The sequence below is a fragment of the Catharus ustulatus genome, chromosome 6, assembly GCF_009819885.2.
Source record: "Catharus ustulatus isolate bCatUst1 chromosome 6, bCatUst1.pri.v2, whole genome shotgun sequence".
NCBI classification, from domain to species: Eukaryota; Metazoa; Chordata; class Aves; order Passeriformes; family Turdidae; genus Catharus; species Catharus ustulatus.
This window is the reverse complement of record NC_046226.1, coordinates 55,052,887-55,067,404: the sequence shown is the minus strand read 5'-3', so window position 1 is coordinate 55,067,404 and position 14,518 is coordinate 55,052,887. Positions and strand designations below refer to the sequence as shown.

Here is a 14,518-nt window from a genome sequence, read left to right as displayed (position 1 = left end):
AGCTTCGGGTTTGCTGGATGCCGCCACCGCCCAATTGATGGTTTCTGATACGGAGGAAGAAGACTTTGAAGGTTTCTAAGGTTTGGCTGAAGATTAATAGAGGCGACTAAAAAGTGACCCTGTTTAAAGATGACCCTGTTTAAAGATGACCCTGTTTAAAGATTAATTTGTTTAAAAATAAAGCTGTTTGAAAGTTTCATAAAAGTGAGTGATTTTTCTCTGTATTTTGTTAGTGCTTTGATTCTTTTAGGCTGCATTTAAAGGCTATTCTGACATGTTGCAAAGGTCTACAAAATCAGCACCTTTCCTGTAAACCCGCGTGTTGGGAGTTGGGGGAGTTTTTTACTCTTTCCCTTGGTGTTTTTTTCACATTATCCTGGACGGACGACTTCATTACCCTTTTAATTGCTCAAGACAAAAGAAAGCGGTGGGGGGTGAATGCTTGTGGGTTGTTTTGTCATTCCAGGGGACTCTTTCACCGACCCGAAAGCAGAGGAGAGAGGTTTCTTCTCTGCAGAGGGATCTGCCCTGCACTGCGACGCTGGTGAAGCATCCTGGTTCTGAGATCAGCGCTGACACCCGGGGTACAAGCGCTGAGGGAAGTTTTTTTCCCTTCACTCTTTCTAACCTGGGACGACAGCCCTGGCGGTGCTATCTGGCTTCGTTGCTCCAGCGGCTGCAATGCCTGAGGGGAACAACCGGATCTGTTCGTGTAACGAAACGTCCTTTGTTATGTAATCCTGCTAATTAGGTGCTTAGAGATGCTGAGTGCAATACTCGTTAGCACGTCTTCTGTTGAGTAAACAAAAAGCAGTTCCCAGGAGACTACAGAGACAGACCAATACCAGAGGACATGCTGAGAAGGGCAACCACATCAGATGCCCAGCTGAGAGCGAGCAGCCCTGAACCAAGGCAATCCCGAACCATGGGCAGTCCGGATCCCTCCCCGCGGCTGCAGGTCCCAGCTGTAGCCCGGCTCCCCGCCTCGGCTGCAGTTCCCAGCGGGTCTCGGCTCCCACGCGGCGGCCGCGGCTCCCGCGGGTCCTGATTCTCTCCCCGCGCGGCGGCCGCGTCTCCTGCAGGTCCTGGCTCAGCTCGCAGCTCGCACTTCTGGGGTGGCAAATGTCACAACTTTGTCCATCAGATAAGGCGCACCGGACTATAAGGCGCCCTTCTGGGTTCAAGGGAAAATTTTAGTCAAAAGGGTGCGCCTTATAGTCGTGAAATTACTGTAGCTTTTTCAGGCTGACAACAACCAAACCAGCCTCCAATTGATCCCACCAATTCACAGAAAAAGTTCCTATAGAGAAAACACACTGAGTGTGCCCTCCTCCTAGGTGGCTTCAATGGAAAACCAGCAAAAAGGATTTGTTTTTCAAGGCCCAAAATGGTGTTTTGAGCAGTGGCACAAGGCACCATGCCCATTTCTAACCATCTAGTGGTGCCTTTTACTATGGTCAGCACGTAGCACTTGCCTTGGTGGGTTTGAGGCAGTGTGATGTAATCAATCTGCCAGGATTCATGAGGTATTTGTGCTGTGGTGGGTAGAGGGAACTTTCACTTCGAACATCCATCCAAGCACTGGTAGTCAGAGTGCCAAGAGGAATTGTGTTTCAGTGCCGATTACCTTTGTGGCAGTTTGAATTTTTCATAGGCAGCTAAGATTTTTTTTTTTTTTTTCCGAGTGTAGTTGGCTTTGGACTCTTTGTAACTTTGGCTTCAGAATCCTAGTAGTTGGTTTCGAGTTCTTTTGGGCACTTTTTGCCAAAGGCTGCAGAACAAATGACTGGTTTTGGTTTCAGAGTCAGGCACATTCTTTACTTTTGGTTTAGGTCCTATGGGTATGGCATGAGCGATTTCCTGATTCATTTGGGCTTGATTTGCTGCTGTTCAGGGCCCCAGTGGAAATTGTTCTTCTTGTGGGTGACCAGGTAGAGAGGGCTCACAATCTGACTGTACTTGGAAATGTGCATTCTCCAAAAACCTATGGCACCTAGGAAAGCTTGTGTTTCCTTCTTGCTGGTTGGTGGAGACATTGCAGTGATCTTGTTGATGACTTCAGTGGGAATCTGACATCATCCATCTGGCTGCTATATCCCCAGAAATTGGAATTTTCTTGGGCAGGATCCTTGACTCTGCTCTTCTTGATGGCAAAACCGCCTCCCAGCAGAATCTGGATGATTGTGTCTCCTTTCTCAAATACTTCCATTGCTGTGTTCCCCCACACAATGATGTCATCGATGTATTGAAGGTGTTCTGGAGTTTCACCCTTTTCCAGTGCAGCCTGGATCAGTCCATGACAGATGGTGGGGCTGTGTTTCCACCCCTGGGGCAGACGATTCCACGTGTACTGCACACCCCTCCAGGTGAAAGCAAACTGAGGCCTGCATTCTGCTGCCAGGGGAATGGAGAAAAATGTGTTGGCAATGTCAGTGGTGGCACACCACCTTGCTGCCTTGGACTCCAGCTCGTACTGGAGCTCCAGCATGTCCGGCACGGCAGCGCTCAGCGGTGGAGTCACTTCGTTCAACGCACGATAGTCCACAGTCAATCTCCATTCTCCATCAGACTTGTGCACAGGCCAGATGGGGCTGTTGAAGGGTGAGTGGGTTTTGCTGACCACCCCTTGGCTCTCCAGTTCACGGATCATCTTGTGGATGGGGATCACGGCATCTCGATTCGTCCGGTACTGCCGGCGGTGAACTGTTGAGGTGGCAATTGGCACTCGTTGCTCTTCCACCTTCAGGAGTCCTACTGTGGGTGGGGTTTTGATAGTCCAGGCAAGGTGTTCAACTCCTTAATGATTTCTGCCTTTACAGCAGCTATTCCAAAAGCCCACCTGAATCCCTTTGGGTCTTTGTAATAGCTGTTCTGGAGGAAGTCTATGCCCAAAATACACAGTGCCTCTGGGCTGGTCAGAATTGGATGTTTTTGCCACTTCTTCCTGGATACATTCACCTCAGCTTTTAACAGAGTTACAGTAGTTTCACGAATACAAGCCGCACGGATTATAAGCCGCACTTCCGGTGCCTCGACAATGTTGCTGTCTTTGTCAATAGATAAGCCGCACCCCGAATATTAGCCGCACTTTCGTTCGTTGCGAGAATCCGTGCGCAGCTTTCACAAATTGGCCAATTAGTAACAGGATCGCAGCATAGCGGGGTTTACTGGCTCGGGGCGGGGCCAGGCAGGCTCGGCCCGCTCATGGTTGTCTACGGGGCCGGGTGGCCCAGCTCGGCGCCATGGCTCGGCGGGGCTGGCCGGGTGGTGCTGCCGCCGCCACCGGGCTCGCTGGCCCCCCTCTCCCGTCAGCACCGCCCCGCGCCGCGTTCGCTCGCCCTGCCGGCAGGGCTGCCGCCGCCGCCGGGCTCGCTGGCCCCCCTCTCCCGTCAGCACCGCCCCGCTGCCGCGTTCGCTCGCCCGGCCGGCGGGCTGCCGCCGCCGCCGCCGCCGGGCTCGCCGCCTGCCCCGTGCCGCGTTCGCTCGCCCCGCGCCGCGTTCGCTTGCCCGGCCGGCAGGGCTGCCGCCGCCGGGCTCGCCGCCTGCCCCGCGCCGCGTTCGCTCGCCCGGCCGGCGGGCTGCCACCGCCGCGAGGCTCGCCGGCCGCCCCCTCCCGTCTGCACCCCCGCCGCGTTTCCTCGCCCTGGCCGGTACTGCAGGCCCCCGCACCGCCGGGCACCCCCACGCTGCTGGCCCCGATTCTGCTGGGCTTCCCCCGCTGCCAGGCAGCCCCACCCGCCGGCCTTCCTGCTTCTGCCATGCTCCCCTGCACTGCTAGCCCCAGTTCTCCCGGGCTCCCCCGCCCTGCTGGCTCAGGCTCTGCCGCCCGCCCCCCACACTGCTGGCCCCGCCTCTGCCAGGCTTTCCCACCTCTGCCAGGGCCGGCCGGGCTCCAGCTTGGCTTGGGGCTGCCGCGGGCTCTCACTTCCGTGTTGGCAGCTTTTAGAATTTTGTTAATGTATTAGCCGCCCCGGAATATTAGCCGCACTTCCGGGTTTCCACCAAAATTTTGGTCAAATTGGTGCGGCTTGTATTCGTGAAATTACTGTAATTCCTACAGTACCCCTTTCACTTTGGCTATGGAAACAGGTTCTGCCCCCACATGTCCCAATGGCATTAGGGTACATTGTGAGCCAGTATCAACTAATGTCCTATATTTCTGTGGCTTTGATATGCTAAGCCATCGGATCCACACTGTCTAAAAGACCTGAACTTCCTGTTCCTCTACCTGGCAAGAGGCAGAGCCTCTCTAGCTGTGGTTATTATTTCCTTCCTGGGCATATATACTAGAGATTCCTTCAAGGGGATCCTACAGATCATCCTCCCTTCTGTAATACCTGGAAGCTTGGATGTGGGAGGTTGAGGCTACCTTCACTTTAGTGTAGCTCCCTTGGTTAGTGTTTCCCTCCTTGAGCTGATGTACCTGTGCTGCCAGGACAGAAGTGGGTTTCCCATCCCACCTTCTCATGTCTTCTCCATGGTCACACAGAAAAACTACATATCAGCTCGTGGGGTGTATCCTTTTTCCCTAGCTGGGGAATGTTGGGCTTTGACTTTGGGGCCTGTGATTTGCACAGGTGCCTTATGGGAGCTGTTCCTCCTCATCTCCTCCCTCATCTCCCTCATCTCCTCTTGGAGGCTCTTAATTACAGCAGAGACATCAGCCTGCATTGGGCCACTGATCATACTCTCATAATTCCTGAGATTGTTGGCAACAGAATCCACTGTCTCTCAGCGGTTATTAGCATTAATTGTTTCAATGAAGGTGGTGTAGTGAGATGGCCCCAGGTTTGCCAGGTTCCACAGCATCTGCCCTGTGCACCTGACCTTGTCAGGGTCATTGTCATGATGTCCATCCCTCCCAAAGAGTACCTCCAGTACTGCCACTTCCCTCAGCTGTTGGATCCCTTCCTCAAGGGTCTTCCAGCACATTCTATGGTGGTGTTCCTGCATTCTCTCTCTGTGGACAAACTTTTCTCTTTCACTCATTGAAAGACGCTCCCAGAGGAAAAGAAGGCTTGGCTCCCTTACAAATATCTGATTCAGAACTGAGTCCTGAGTGCTAAAATCTCTCCTGGATTGAAAGACAGGTGTCTGCAAGGGAAAGCAGAGCCTTCCCATGAAATGGAGAAAATAAATCCCTCCCTCTGAATTAGTATAATTTTGAAATTAAGGGGCTCTCAGGCAAAGATATGGGGATAGGAATAACAGTTCTTTGATGTTGGAGTCTGTAAGTCAAGAGTTTCTCTGAATTCTTCAGAGACAAATCAGAATGCAGGGATTGAATTAAAACCTTTGCATGGATTGAAGTAGTTAATGGCACTCACACATAAAGTAGAGATGTAACTTTAAGTTTTAGAATAAGCAAGCAAGTAAGTAAAGTAAGTTTTAAGTGCTTTTAGAGAGCAAAGGTCTCAGATACAAGAGTAGAAGCACAAGATCTAGTGAAGGTTAAACAACATAGTCCTAGATACTAGGGATTCCATGCAGGTTCCAGGAAAATACATTTAGACATACTAAAACTATAGTAAGAATTTTAGTTACATTTTTTAGATAGAACAAGACAGAGCATATGCATAGTTTGTACATTACCTGGTGTGCTAAGAAACTAGAATTCTAATAGGTTAAGAAGAAATGGTTTGAGTTTGTGTCTTTGCTTGTTGGGATGATTGTATATAAGAGTCTGTGAACTGGGGAGAGATTCCCATTTTGACTTTTGACTTTTCCTTTTTACTTTTGCTCACTCTTTCTTCTCTTCTCTCACCACTATCATCCCCGCCCAGAAGAAGATAGGAGCTGTGGCAGCAACATCAGCTTCCTGGGACCTTGGCAGGAGCACCTTCTACTTCTAATTGGGACTTTAATTCAATTTAGAACTTTTTGCCAGAAATATCAGCATGGACTTTAATACTTGTGACTCTGATGTGCCTTTACAACAAAGTTTATAGCAACTAATCGCTGCTTGGCTCTTGAAAGAAAACAACCACAACCTGACAAATGGTGATCTGGGTACCGGTGAATTAACCTACAAGACAACCTACACTTTATTAATATATATAACAAGGCAAAAAAGACCAACAAAACTTGTCAAAAAAAATCAGAAGTAGCAGAAGAGGTGGCTGCTCCCACCATTGGGACAGCGGTGCAAGAAGCAGTGACCTTTCTCCTGTGAAGCCAAGAGCAAGTGACAGCGAGCAACAGCCCCCCACCCTCCTTTTCCTGCTTCTAATCTCACAGTGTTCCCCAACGCCCCCACCCAGAGAGAGAAACTCCCAAAAAAACCAGGAGGTTCTCCCTCACTTGTCCCCCCTTCACTCAACAAGGACCTTGCCATCGCTGCTTCATAGCAAGGCCATGGGAAAAAAATCCATTGACTGAAAGAAAACAAAATCCCAACAGCAGCTCTCTGGGCTACAACCCTTAGAAAGTTGCAGGTTTGATCTGAGTCATGTTCTACGCTCCCTTGGTACTCAGACAGCAGCCTACAGTGAATTCCAAGGAATTCCTGAAAACCTGTGGTGAGATGATTCCTACCCAGTCTGACATGCCTCAGGGATCTGGGATGCTCCTGCTGGAAACTGGCACCTGTGGAGGCCCTGGGACCAGAACTGTCCCCTCTCTTCCCTGCTGACACCGGGTTTGTGTCCCCAGCTATGGAATCTCACATCCCCTCACCAGGACAATCCTTGCAAGTGCAAACACTCCATGATCCATGAGCTAAAGGGGCTTCTGGAGAGTTGGAGAGGGACTTTGGACAAGGGCATGGAGTGACAGGACAAGGGGGAATGGCTTCCCACTGCCAGAGAGTGGGTTCAGATTGGATATTGGGAAGAAATCCTTCCCTGTGAGGGTGCTGAGGCCCTGGCACAGGTTGTCCAGAGAGGCTGTGGCTGCCCCATCCCTGGAAATAACGAGGTTGGATGGTGCCTGGAGCAACCTGGCCTAGTGGAAGGTGTCCCTGCTGGCAAAGGGACAGTTTGGGATCAGGTGAAAACAACCACAAGTGTTCCCAGGACTGAGGAGGAACAGGAGCTCTGGTGAAGGCTTGGAAGGGGGTTCACAGCACCCTGGTCTCCAACAGCTTTCACTGCATTATCAAGGAGATTGGCAGTAATTAATGTGTGCTCCAAGTGCTGATAACCTGGCTGCAAGCAGCTGATTGCTGTCCTTCCCTTGGGCTGTGTGAGCCTGCATTGCAATGATAGAAATGGGCCAGGTGTGCCCCCATGAGCCATGGGGAGGATTTGGCAATGATTCTGGAGCTCTTCCCAGAATGGGAGTTGTTTCTGATAAGCAGCCAGATGTTTCACCAGCACTGCCAGCATTCCAGTGCCACCAGCACCACCAGCATCCCTCTGATGAGCCAATGAGCCCCCAGGGAAGGGAAATGAGGAATGGTAGAAACCTGCCAGGTGGGGGAACAAAGTTGAAGACTGGAACACTTTCCTGGGCAGGAATGTTTCTAATTAGGGGAAAATGAGGAGCCATTCACAGATGTTATAAACAGGTGCTATGGTGATTGGCTCTCACAAATGTTGAATGATTATTATGTGTGTTATAATGTTAAAAGAAGCTCTGTTCAGATGTGGAGTTTTTCTACTGTGAGTGTTGTGTTCATGCTGAATGCTGTAATGCTGATCTCTGACCATTGTGGGGAGCTGAAGCCACAAGGAATGCACAAGCTCCGGGACGAAGGAGGAGCTGTGTCGGAGGAGTGGAAAATGTTTGAGTGTGGGGCTTGGCTTACCAGGGGTTGGCTTAGCCAGAGTATATAAGGCCTGTTACTGGTGTGAGCAGTGTGCCTGTGCCTCTGGCTGTGGGTGAGCACCCAGTGCTGTGCCTTTTACATTATTAACTCCCTTGGTGTAGTTTAGTAAATATTTTAAAATTGTAAGACGTGCAGCATTGTTTTTCACAACTAAGAAAATGACCACTTGCTTTGTAGAGAAAAAAAATTCAAGATCAGTAAGCCAGAGGCTGTGGAATTCTGATGGATCCAAAGCTGTAAAACCACTTCTGCCTGCCCTGTGACCCCACCGAGTCTTTGAGAAATAACGGTGGAATAGGACACAGAGAGACCCAGCAGGACGGGAATGGGAGCTTCTGGTGATCTGGGCACTTTCTCCTTCGTGTTTCTGACCTGGGAGGATCCACTTTAGGACATGGATCCCAAAGGAGCAAGAGGTACCAGGAAGCACCGCTGATCTGCACAGACCCCCTGTGCCTGCTGCTGCCCCACAGTGAACAGGTCAGTGCAATGTTTTCCTTCCTCCCTGCCCCACCTTCCTCTCCTCCAGCAGCTGCTCTGTTCCTGCCACACTCTCCTGGTGACCGCAGTGCCCTCCCCAGGTCCTCCCTCTTCTGCCCTGTGCTTCCTTTCCACATCCCCTGCAGAATATCCCAACCCTCCCATTTCCCACTCTCATGCCACAATTTGCACTACCCTTCTTCCCTGAACATCTCACTCATCCCCACTGAATCCTTCCCACTGCAGGGTCTTCCTGAGGAGCTGCATGGTCCATCCCTGGATTCTCCAAGCACTGACTCCCATCCACTCTGACCACAGCCAGGGACCACATCCCACTGCCTGCCCAGTGTCCATCCATGGAGGTGACCACCGTGTCCCCATTTCCTGCCTCACCCACTCAAGGGGACGATCTCTGTGACACAGATGTCACCAACGTGGCCATACACAGCGTGACACTGCTCATCTGCCTCTGTGGGCTGGCTGGGAATGGGATTGTCATCTGCCTCTACAGCATGCAAAGCCGTACCTATGACTTCTTTCACCTGGCTGTCACTGACTTCCTATTCCTTGTCTTCACGGTTCCCTCTGCCCTCCTCCTCCTGGTGGAGGACCTGTCCTGCTCTCCTATATTGCCTTTGATGTACCTGAGCTTCCTTTTCCAGCTGTCAATTATCTCCTACTTCTGGGGGCTGTACCGGCTCACCCTCAGCAGCGATGTAGTCAGTTTGTACAAGCTCTTCCAGCTCTGCTGCCGCAACATCCTTCCTATGCGCCTGTGGTTAGTGGTTGCTGGTGTCCAAGGCTGGGCCTTCTTTGTTCTCTTCACTGTCATTCCCATGATGACATTCCTATGCCCATCCCACAGGCAGGAGCACTGTCAGGCAGCTCTCATCTCCATGTATGCCATTATCCTGCTCCTCTTTGCTGCACCCGTGGTCATTTCCCGCACAATCAACATCATCAAGGCCAAAAAGGGCTCCAGGAAGCAGAAACTCAAGAGGCGACACATCATTGTCTTCATCATTGTGCTCTTCACTGTCCTCTTCAGCCTCTGCAATTTCCTGCAGCAGCTCGGATATTTCCGTGTGTCCACCCAGGTTGTTTTCCTGTTCACTTGCATCCACAGCAGCATCAAACCCTTCATCTACTTCTTGGCAGGGAGGTGCTGGAGTCCCTGCTCCATACGGTCCCTCCGGCTCTCCCTCCACAGGGTCTTTGTGGAGAAGGAAGCAAACACTGCCGACAGCGATGATCCCAACACAGACACAGTGATCTGAGCCTGTTGATCCCTTCCACTGCTCTGCTGAAGGACCTTGGCACAGCTTTCCTGGACTCACTTGATGAATGGATATCCACAGCATCACCCTCCCTGTGCTGGTGCACTCCTGCAGGAGAAGGGAGCAGGGGCATTGCCAGGGGCAATGTGGGAGGGATGCTTTGCCATGGAGCACATTGGAGCATGGCTTTCCTCCTCCCTGCCCTGCCCACATGGCTCCAGGCAGTGCAGCTGGGCTCAGTGCTGTTCCCCAGCTCTATTCCCCATGGAATGACCCTCATTGCCTGGGCCCCAGGGAATGAACTCCATCTCCTTTGGCTACCCAGATGAGTTTCTGGTGTTTTGAGGGATCACCTGTCTGCAAAGTATGTAACACCTTAAGGCCTGGGGACACACCCAGCACAGGGTGGCAGCGATTTCCCAAATCCCTGAGGGGCTGGTGCCTCTGGATGGCAGGAGAGGGGTTGGGATCACATGGAGCCTCATTCCCCTTCTGTCCAGCAGAGCCAGCCCTGCATTCCCAGCTGATGGGAAGAGACCCCAGTAGGGCTGCAGAGCTGGGCAGGGACAGCAACATTCCCTTGTACTTTCAGTAGGAATTTGTCACATCCTTTAATTCCAGAATTAAATCGTTCTGAGTAAAGTGCAGGGTCTAAGGTGGCCTCCACTGAACCCTTGTGCCTGTGACCAAAAAAAGCTTTCAACATGGAAATTCACATCACCTGTTGCTTGGACCAATTAATTGCACAGAAGTTAGGGGTTATGCTGCTGTTGTGCAGAATGGGGCCATCCTCTGGTTCTCCAGCATCAAAGTCCAAGGAATCCCTTGACCATCTCCATCCTGAACCTGGCCATCCTCAGGAGGAGCTGAACAGGGACTCTGCACAGCAGCTTCATCCAAAATCCATTTTATAGTAATCTTTGTCATTTAGTTAGTACCGGAACATTAGATTTGGGTTTATATTTTTGGTTTGTTCCTAATGTGATAACTCCAACCTCCGAATTTGTTGAATAAACAACATCCAGGCTTCTCTGCAGAGCTTGTCCCTGGTGAACAGTGTCCAGAATAGCTCATTTCCTTATTTTATCCCGTTCTGAAGATCCTGGCTTGTCTGTGAGAGGGCAGGTACCTGTCTCATACCAGAGCTCTTCCTAAGGCAGTGTCTGCAGTGGTTGGGATGATGTTGGCAGTGCCAAGATCTCCTCATTTCTCCTGGGAGAGACCTGGGCAGCAGCCACATCTCTTACCCAGGGGGAAGTTGTCCCTCCTTTTCTCATTGCCTTAAATACAGGGGAAACCAAGGTGCTGCTGCTTCTGGAAAGGGAAAGGGAGCGTGAAAGCTGTTGGTGGTGTGTCAGGCTTTAGAGACACAAGAAACATATTAGAGTAAACATCTAGAAAGCATTTATTAACGTATTGTTTATAATTACCAGAAGAGAGAGACTTGGACATCTGAGAAGGTATTTTATGCCTGACTCCTGTTTTCTTGTTCATTGGAAAGCAGAAACTTTCCACGATAAAAGATTTGTCAAGGATAGGACAACTCAGACAGGGAGTCCCTCCCAAGACAAGTGCAGAAGGATCTGATCCCCCAATGTACTTTCTCTCCTTCCAGGCACCTTCCTTGTCTCCAGGGTGACCCAGGCCACTCTCTATGTGAGCTTCCTGTTTCCCATGGAATCCTATAATGATTTGGGTTGGTAGGATCATTAAAGACCATCCTGCTGCAACTCACATGCCAGCCCACATCCCCAAACTCCATCTGCATTTTTGGGGAAGCTATCCAGGGGCCATCCCAAACAGCTGCACACCCACCTGCACAACACAGCTCAGTGTGAAGCCTCCTCTGGGTCTTCCCATGCATCAGGACCTGCTGGAGATGGAAGGGATTTGTCCAGGAGTTGTTCTGCTCTGCTGTGCCGAGATCTCTTATCCACCTGCATGCTGTTTTTAAGCAAACACACCATGAAAATCCACTGGGAAAGGCTCTCAGCCTTGATGACTCAATTTTAATATTCCACAGGTAAGGGAAGCTCATTTCTGAGACAGAGAAAGCAATTCCAATTCATACCTGTTGTACTGGAAAGACTCAAAGCAAAGATTTCAAAGCAATAGGCTTCCTGGATGTCCCTTCCCATGGTAGAATGGTTCGCATGCAATGATCTACAAGGTTCCTTCCAACCCAAACCATTCCATGATGATTCCTCATGTCATTCAGCAGCCACCCCAGGCAGGAGTTCCCCTGCTGCACACAGCACCAGCCTGACAGGGTTCAAGGAGCTTTTGGACAATGCTCTCAGACAATGGGTGGGAATGTTGACATGTCTTGAGCAGGGTCAGGAACTGAACTCCATGATCCTTTTGAGTCCCTCCCAGCTCTGTATATTCTGTGGTTAGATTTTATGATGACGCTATTTCATGATGATCCCATTGATGGTGATTCCACACTGTTGTCCCTATTCCCTGACTCTGGCATATCCTCAAAAGCCCTCTGGAAGGCAACACCAACAGAGAAGGGGAATTCCTCTGCACAGCTCCCAGCCAGGAAGTCAATCAGAGGTGGGCACTGCTGTTGGCACAGGTGAGTGGGAGAGAGGTGCTGAGGGCAAAGACAGAGAAGTCAAACGCCCTCAGCAAGGGCCAGTACCCAAAATGAGCGGTGAAGAAGGGCAAGGAGACGACAGACAGCAGGAGCAGGGCACAGAGCTGCCGTGGGGGCTGTTTCCATGAGCAGCACAGGAGCCTGGGCAGCAGGGAGAGACCAGAACAGGTCAGGGTGAGCACTGAGCAGAGGCAGCTCAGGACCAAGGCCGTGAGAGCTGAAGGGTGGAAATAGAGGGTGACAGTGAGCAGGAAGGAGAGGAGCCAGAACAGGGCACACAGGAGCACTGGGAAGCGCTGGGAGCGGTGGCAGGGCCAGCAGGACACGGAGAGGACAAACAGAGCTGTCACAGCACTGAAGGCTGTCACAGAGTAGATACCAGCAGGGAAAGCCAAGAGGATGGAGACGTTCAGCCCCGCTGTCACAGCCCTGTCACGGGCCCAGCTGGTGTCAGAAGCTCTCAGGGACAGAAAATCCCCCCAGGGCGATGGGGATGGAGAGCAGGAAGGTGAAGTCAGCCATGGCCAGGGTGAGGACACAGATGGGGATGGGGTTCCTGTGGCTGTGGAAGCCGAGGAGCCAGAGCACAGCCCCGTTCCCACCATTCCACACAGGCACAGCAGCAGCAGCGCGGGGCTGCCGACGGGAGCCAAGTGAGCCACCTCATCGCTGCCGCTCAGCAGGGCCACTGAGGGCTGGCCGGCCGGCGCTGCCTCCGCTGGCGGGTTCGCTCGCCCCCACCTGCACTGCCAGCCCCAGGCGGGCTGGCCCTGGCCCAGCGCTGCTGACCTCGCCGCCGCATTTGCTCCCCCCGGCCTGGAGCCAGCCCTGCCTGCCGGGGCCGGGTGGGCTCAACTCGGCTTGGGGTTGCTGCGGGCTCATATTTCCGGGTTGGCAAATTTCAGAACTTTTTTTCATATATTGGCCGCTCTGGATTACAAGCCACACTTCTGGGTTCAGACCAAAACTTTAGCCAAAATGGTGCAGCTTATAATCGTGAAATTACTGTTGACACTTTTGACACTGGTATGCCACAATTTCAGTGGCAGCGACATTCACCACACAGTTTCCAGGAGGATTCAAGGAATAATAATTCTGTATGTGAGCTGCAGCACAGACACAATGCAGAGGGATGATTTAGGATTTCAGCAATGTAATTTCTTCTGGGAGGAGGTGAATCAATGCTGCTCTCAAGGCTACAACCCTTAGAAAGTTGCAGGTTTTATCTGAGTCATCTTCTACACTCCTGTGGGAGTTAGACAGCAGCCTACAGTGAATTCCAAAGAATTCCTGGAAACCTGAGGTGACATGATTCCTATCCAGGCTGACATGCCTCAGGGATCTGGGATGCTCCTGCTGGAAACTGGCACCTGTGGTGGCCCTGGGACCAGAAATGTCACCTCTCTTCCCTGCTGACACCGCGTTTGTGTCCCCAGCTATGGAATCTCACATCCCCTCACCAGGACAATCCTTGCAAGTGCAAACACTTCATGATCCATGGGCTAAAGGGACTTCTGGCGAGTTGGTGAGGGCCTCTGGACAAGGACAAGGGGGATGGGTTTACCACGGAGAGAGAGTGGGTTCAGATTGGATATTGGGAAGAAATCCTTCCCTGTGAGGGTGCTGAGGCCCTGGAACAGGTTACCCAGAGCGATGGGGTCCGGAATAAAAAACTACGAGTGCTCCGAGGTCTGAGGAGGATGAGCTCTAATGCAGAGCTAGAAAGAGGATCACAGCACCCCAAAATCTGGTCTCCAACAGCTTTCATTGCATCATTGCCGGAATTGGCAGTAATTAGGGTGGGCTCTACATGCTGATAACCTGGCTGTAAGCAGCTAATGACTGTCTTCCCTTGGGCTGTGTGCACCTGCAGTAGAATTACAAAAATTGAAGTTCTTGACTGACCTGTGATTTCTTGAGCCCAGGGGAGGATTTGGAAATGATTCTGGAGATATTCCCAGAATGGAAGTTGTTTCTCACAAGCAGCCAGATGCTTCATTAACAGTGACAGCATTCCAGTGCCACCAGCACCACCAGCATCCTTCTGCTGCTGGAGGGACAAGGACCCCTCAGGGAAAAAAATGAGGAATGGTAAAACCTGTCAGGTGAGGGAAGGAAGAATGAGACAATGTGCAGGGAAGGGATTTTTTGCATTTGGAGGAAGGAATGAGCCATTTTGCAAAATATTTTCTTTGGAGCTTTTGACAAAAGTCATGCCCTCTATAGCATAGAAAAAAAAATAAATCCCAAGATAAATACAGTAATTTCACGACCATAAGGCGCACCGGACTATAAGGCGCCCCGCCCCACCCAGAGTCAGCAAATTTCGCAACTTTGTAGATCAGATAAGGCGCACCGGACTATAAGGCGCACTTTTTTTTTGCAGCACGG

General features: G+C 51.3%; 1 protein-coding gene across 2 annotated transcripts; it reads left to right on the top strand.

Annotated features, from left to right (window-relative positions):
* The first annotated feature begins 7,315 nt into the window (after positions 1-7,315).
* LOC116998220 (mas-related G-protein coupled receptor member F-like) lies at positions 7,316-9,579 on the top strand. 2 transcript variants are annotated; one of them, XM_033063702.1, is made up of 3 exons: positions 7,316-7,412; positions 7,946-8,248; positions 8,495-9,579. In XM_033063702.1, exon 3 carries the CDS (start codon positions 8,605-8,607, stop codon positions 9,523-9,525), a length of 921 nt encoding a protein of 306 aa, XP_032919593.1. In that variant the 5' UTR covers positions 7,316-7,412; positions 7,946-8,248; positions 8,495-8,604; the 3' UTR covers positions 9,526-9,579. The 2 variants fall into 2 exon arrangements, with proteins under 2 accessions (XP_032919593.1, XP_032919592.1); XM_033063701.1 differs by lacking the exon at positions 7,316-7,412 and having other exon boundaries at positions 7,817-8,248.
* Positions 9,580-14,518: the final 4,939 nt, after the last annotated feature.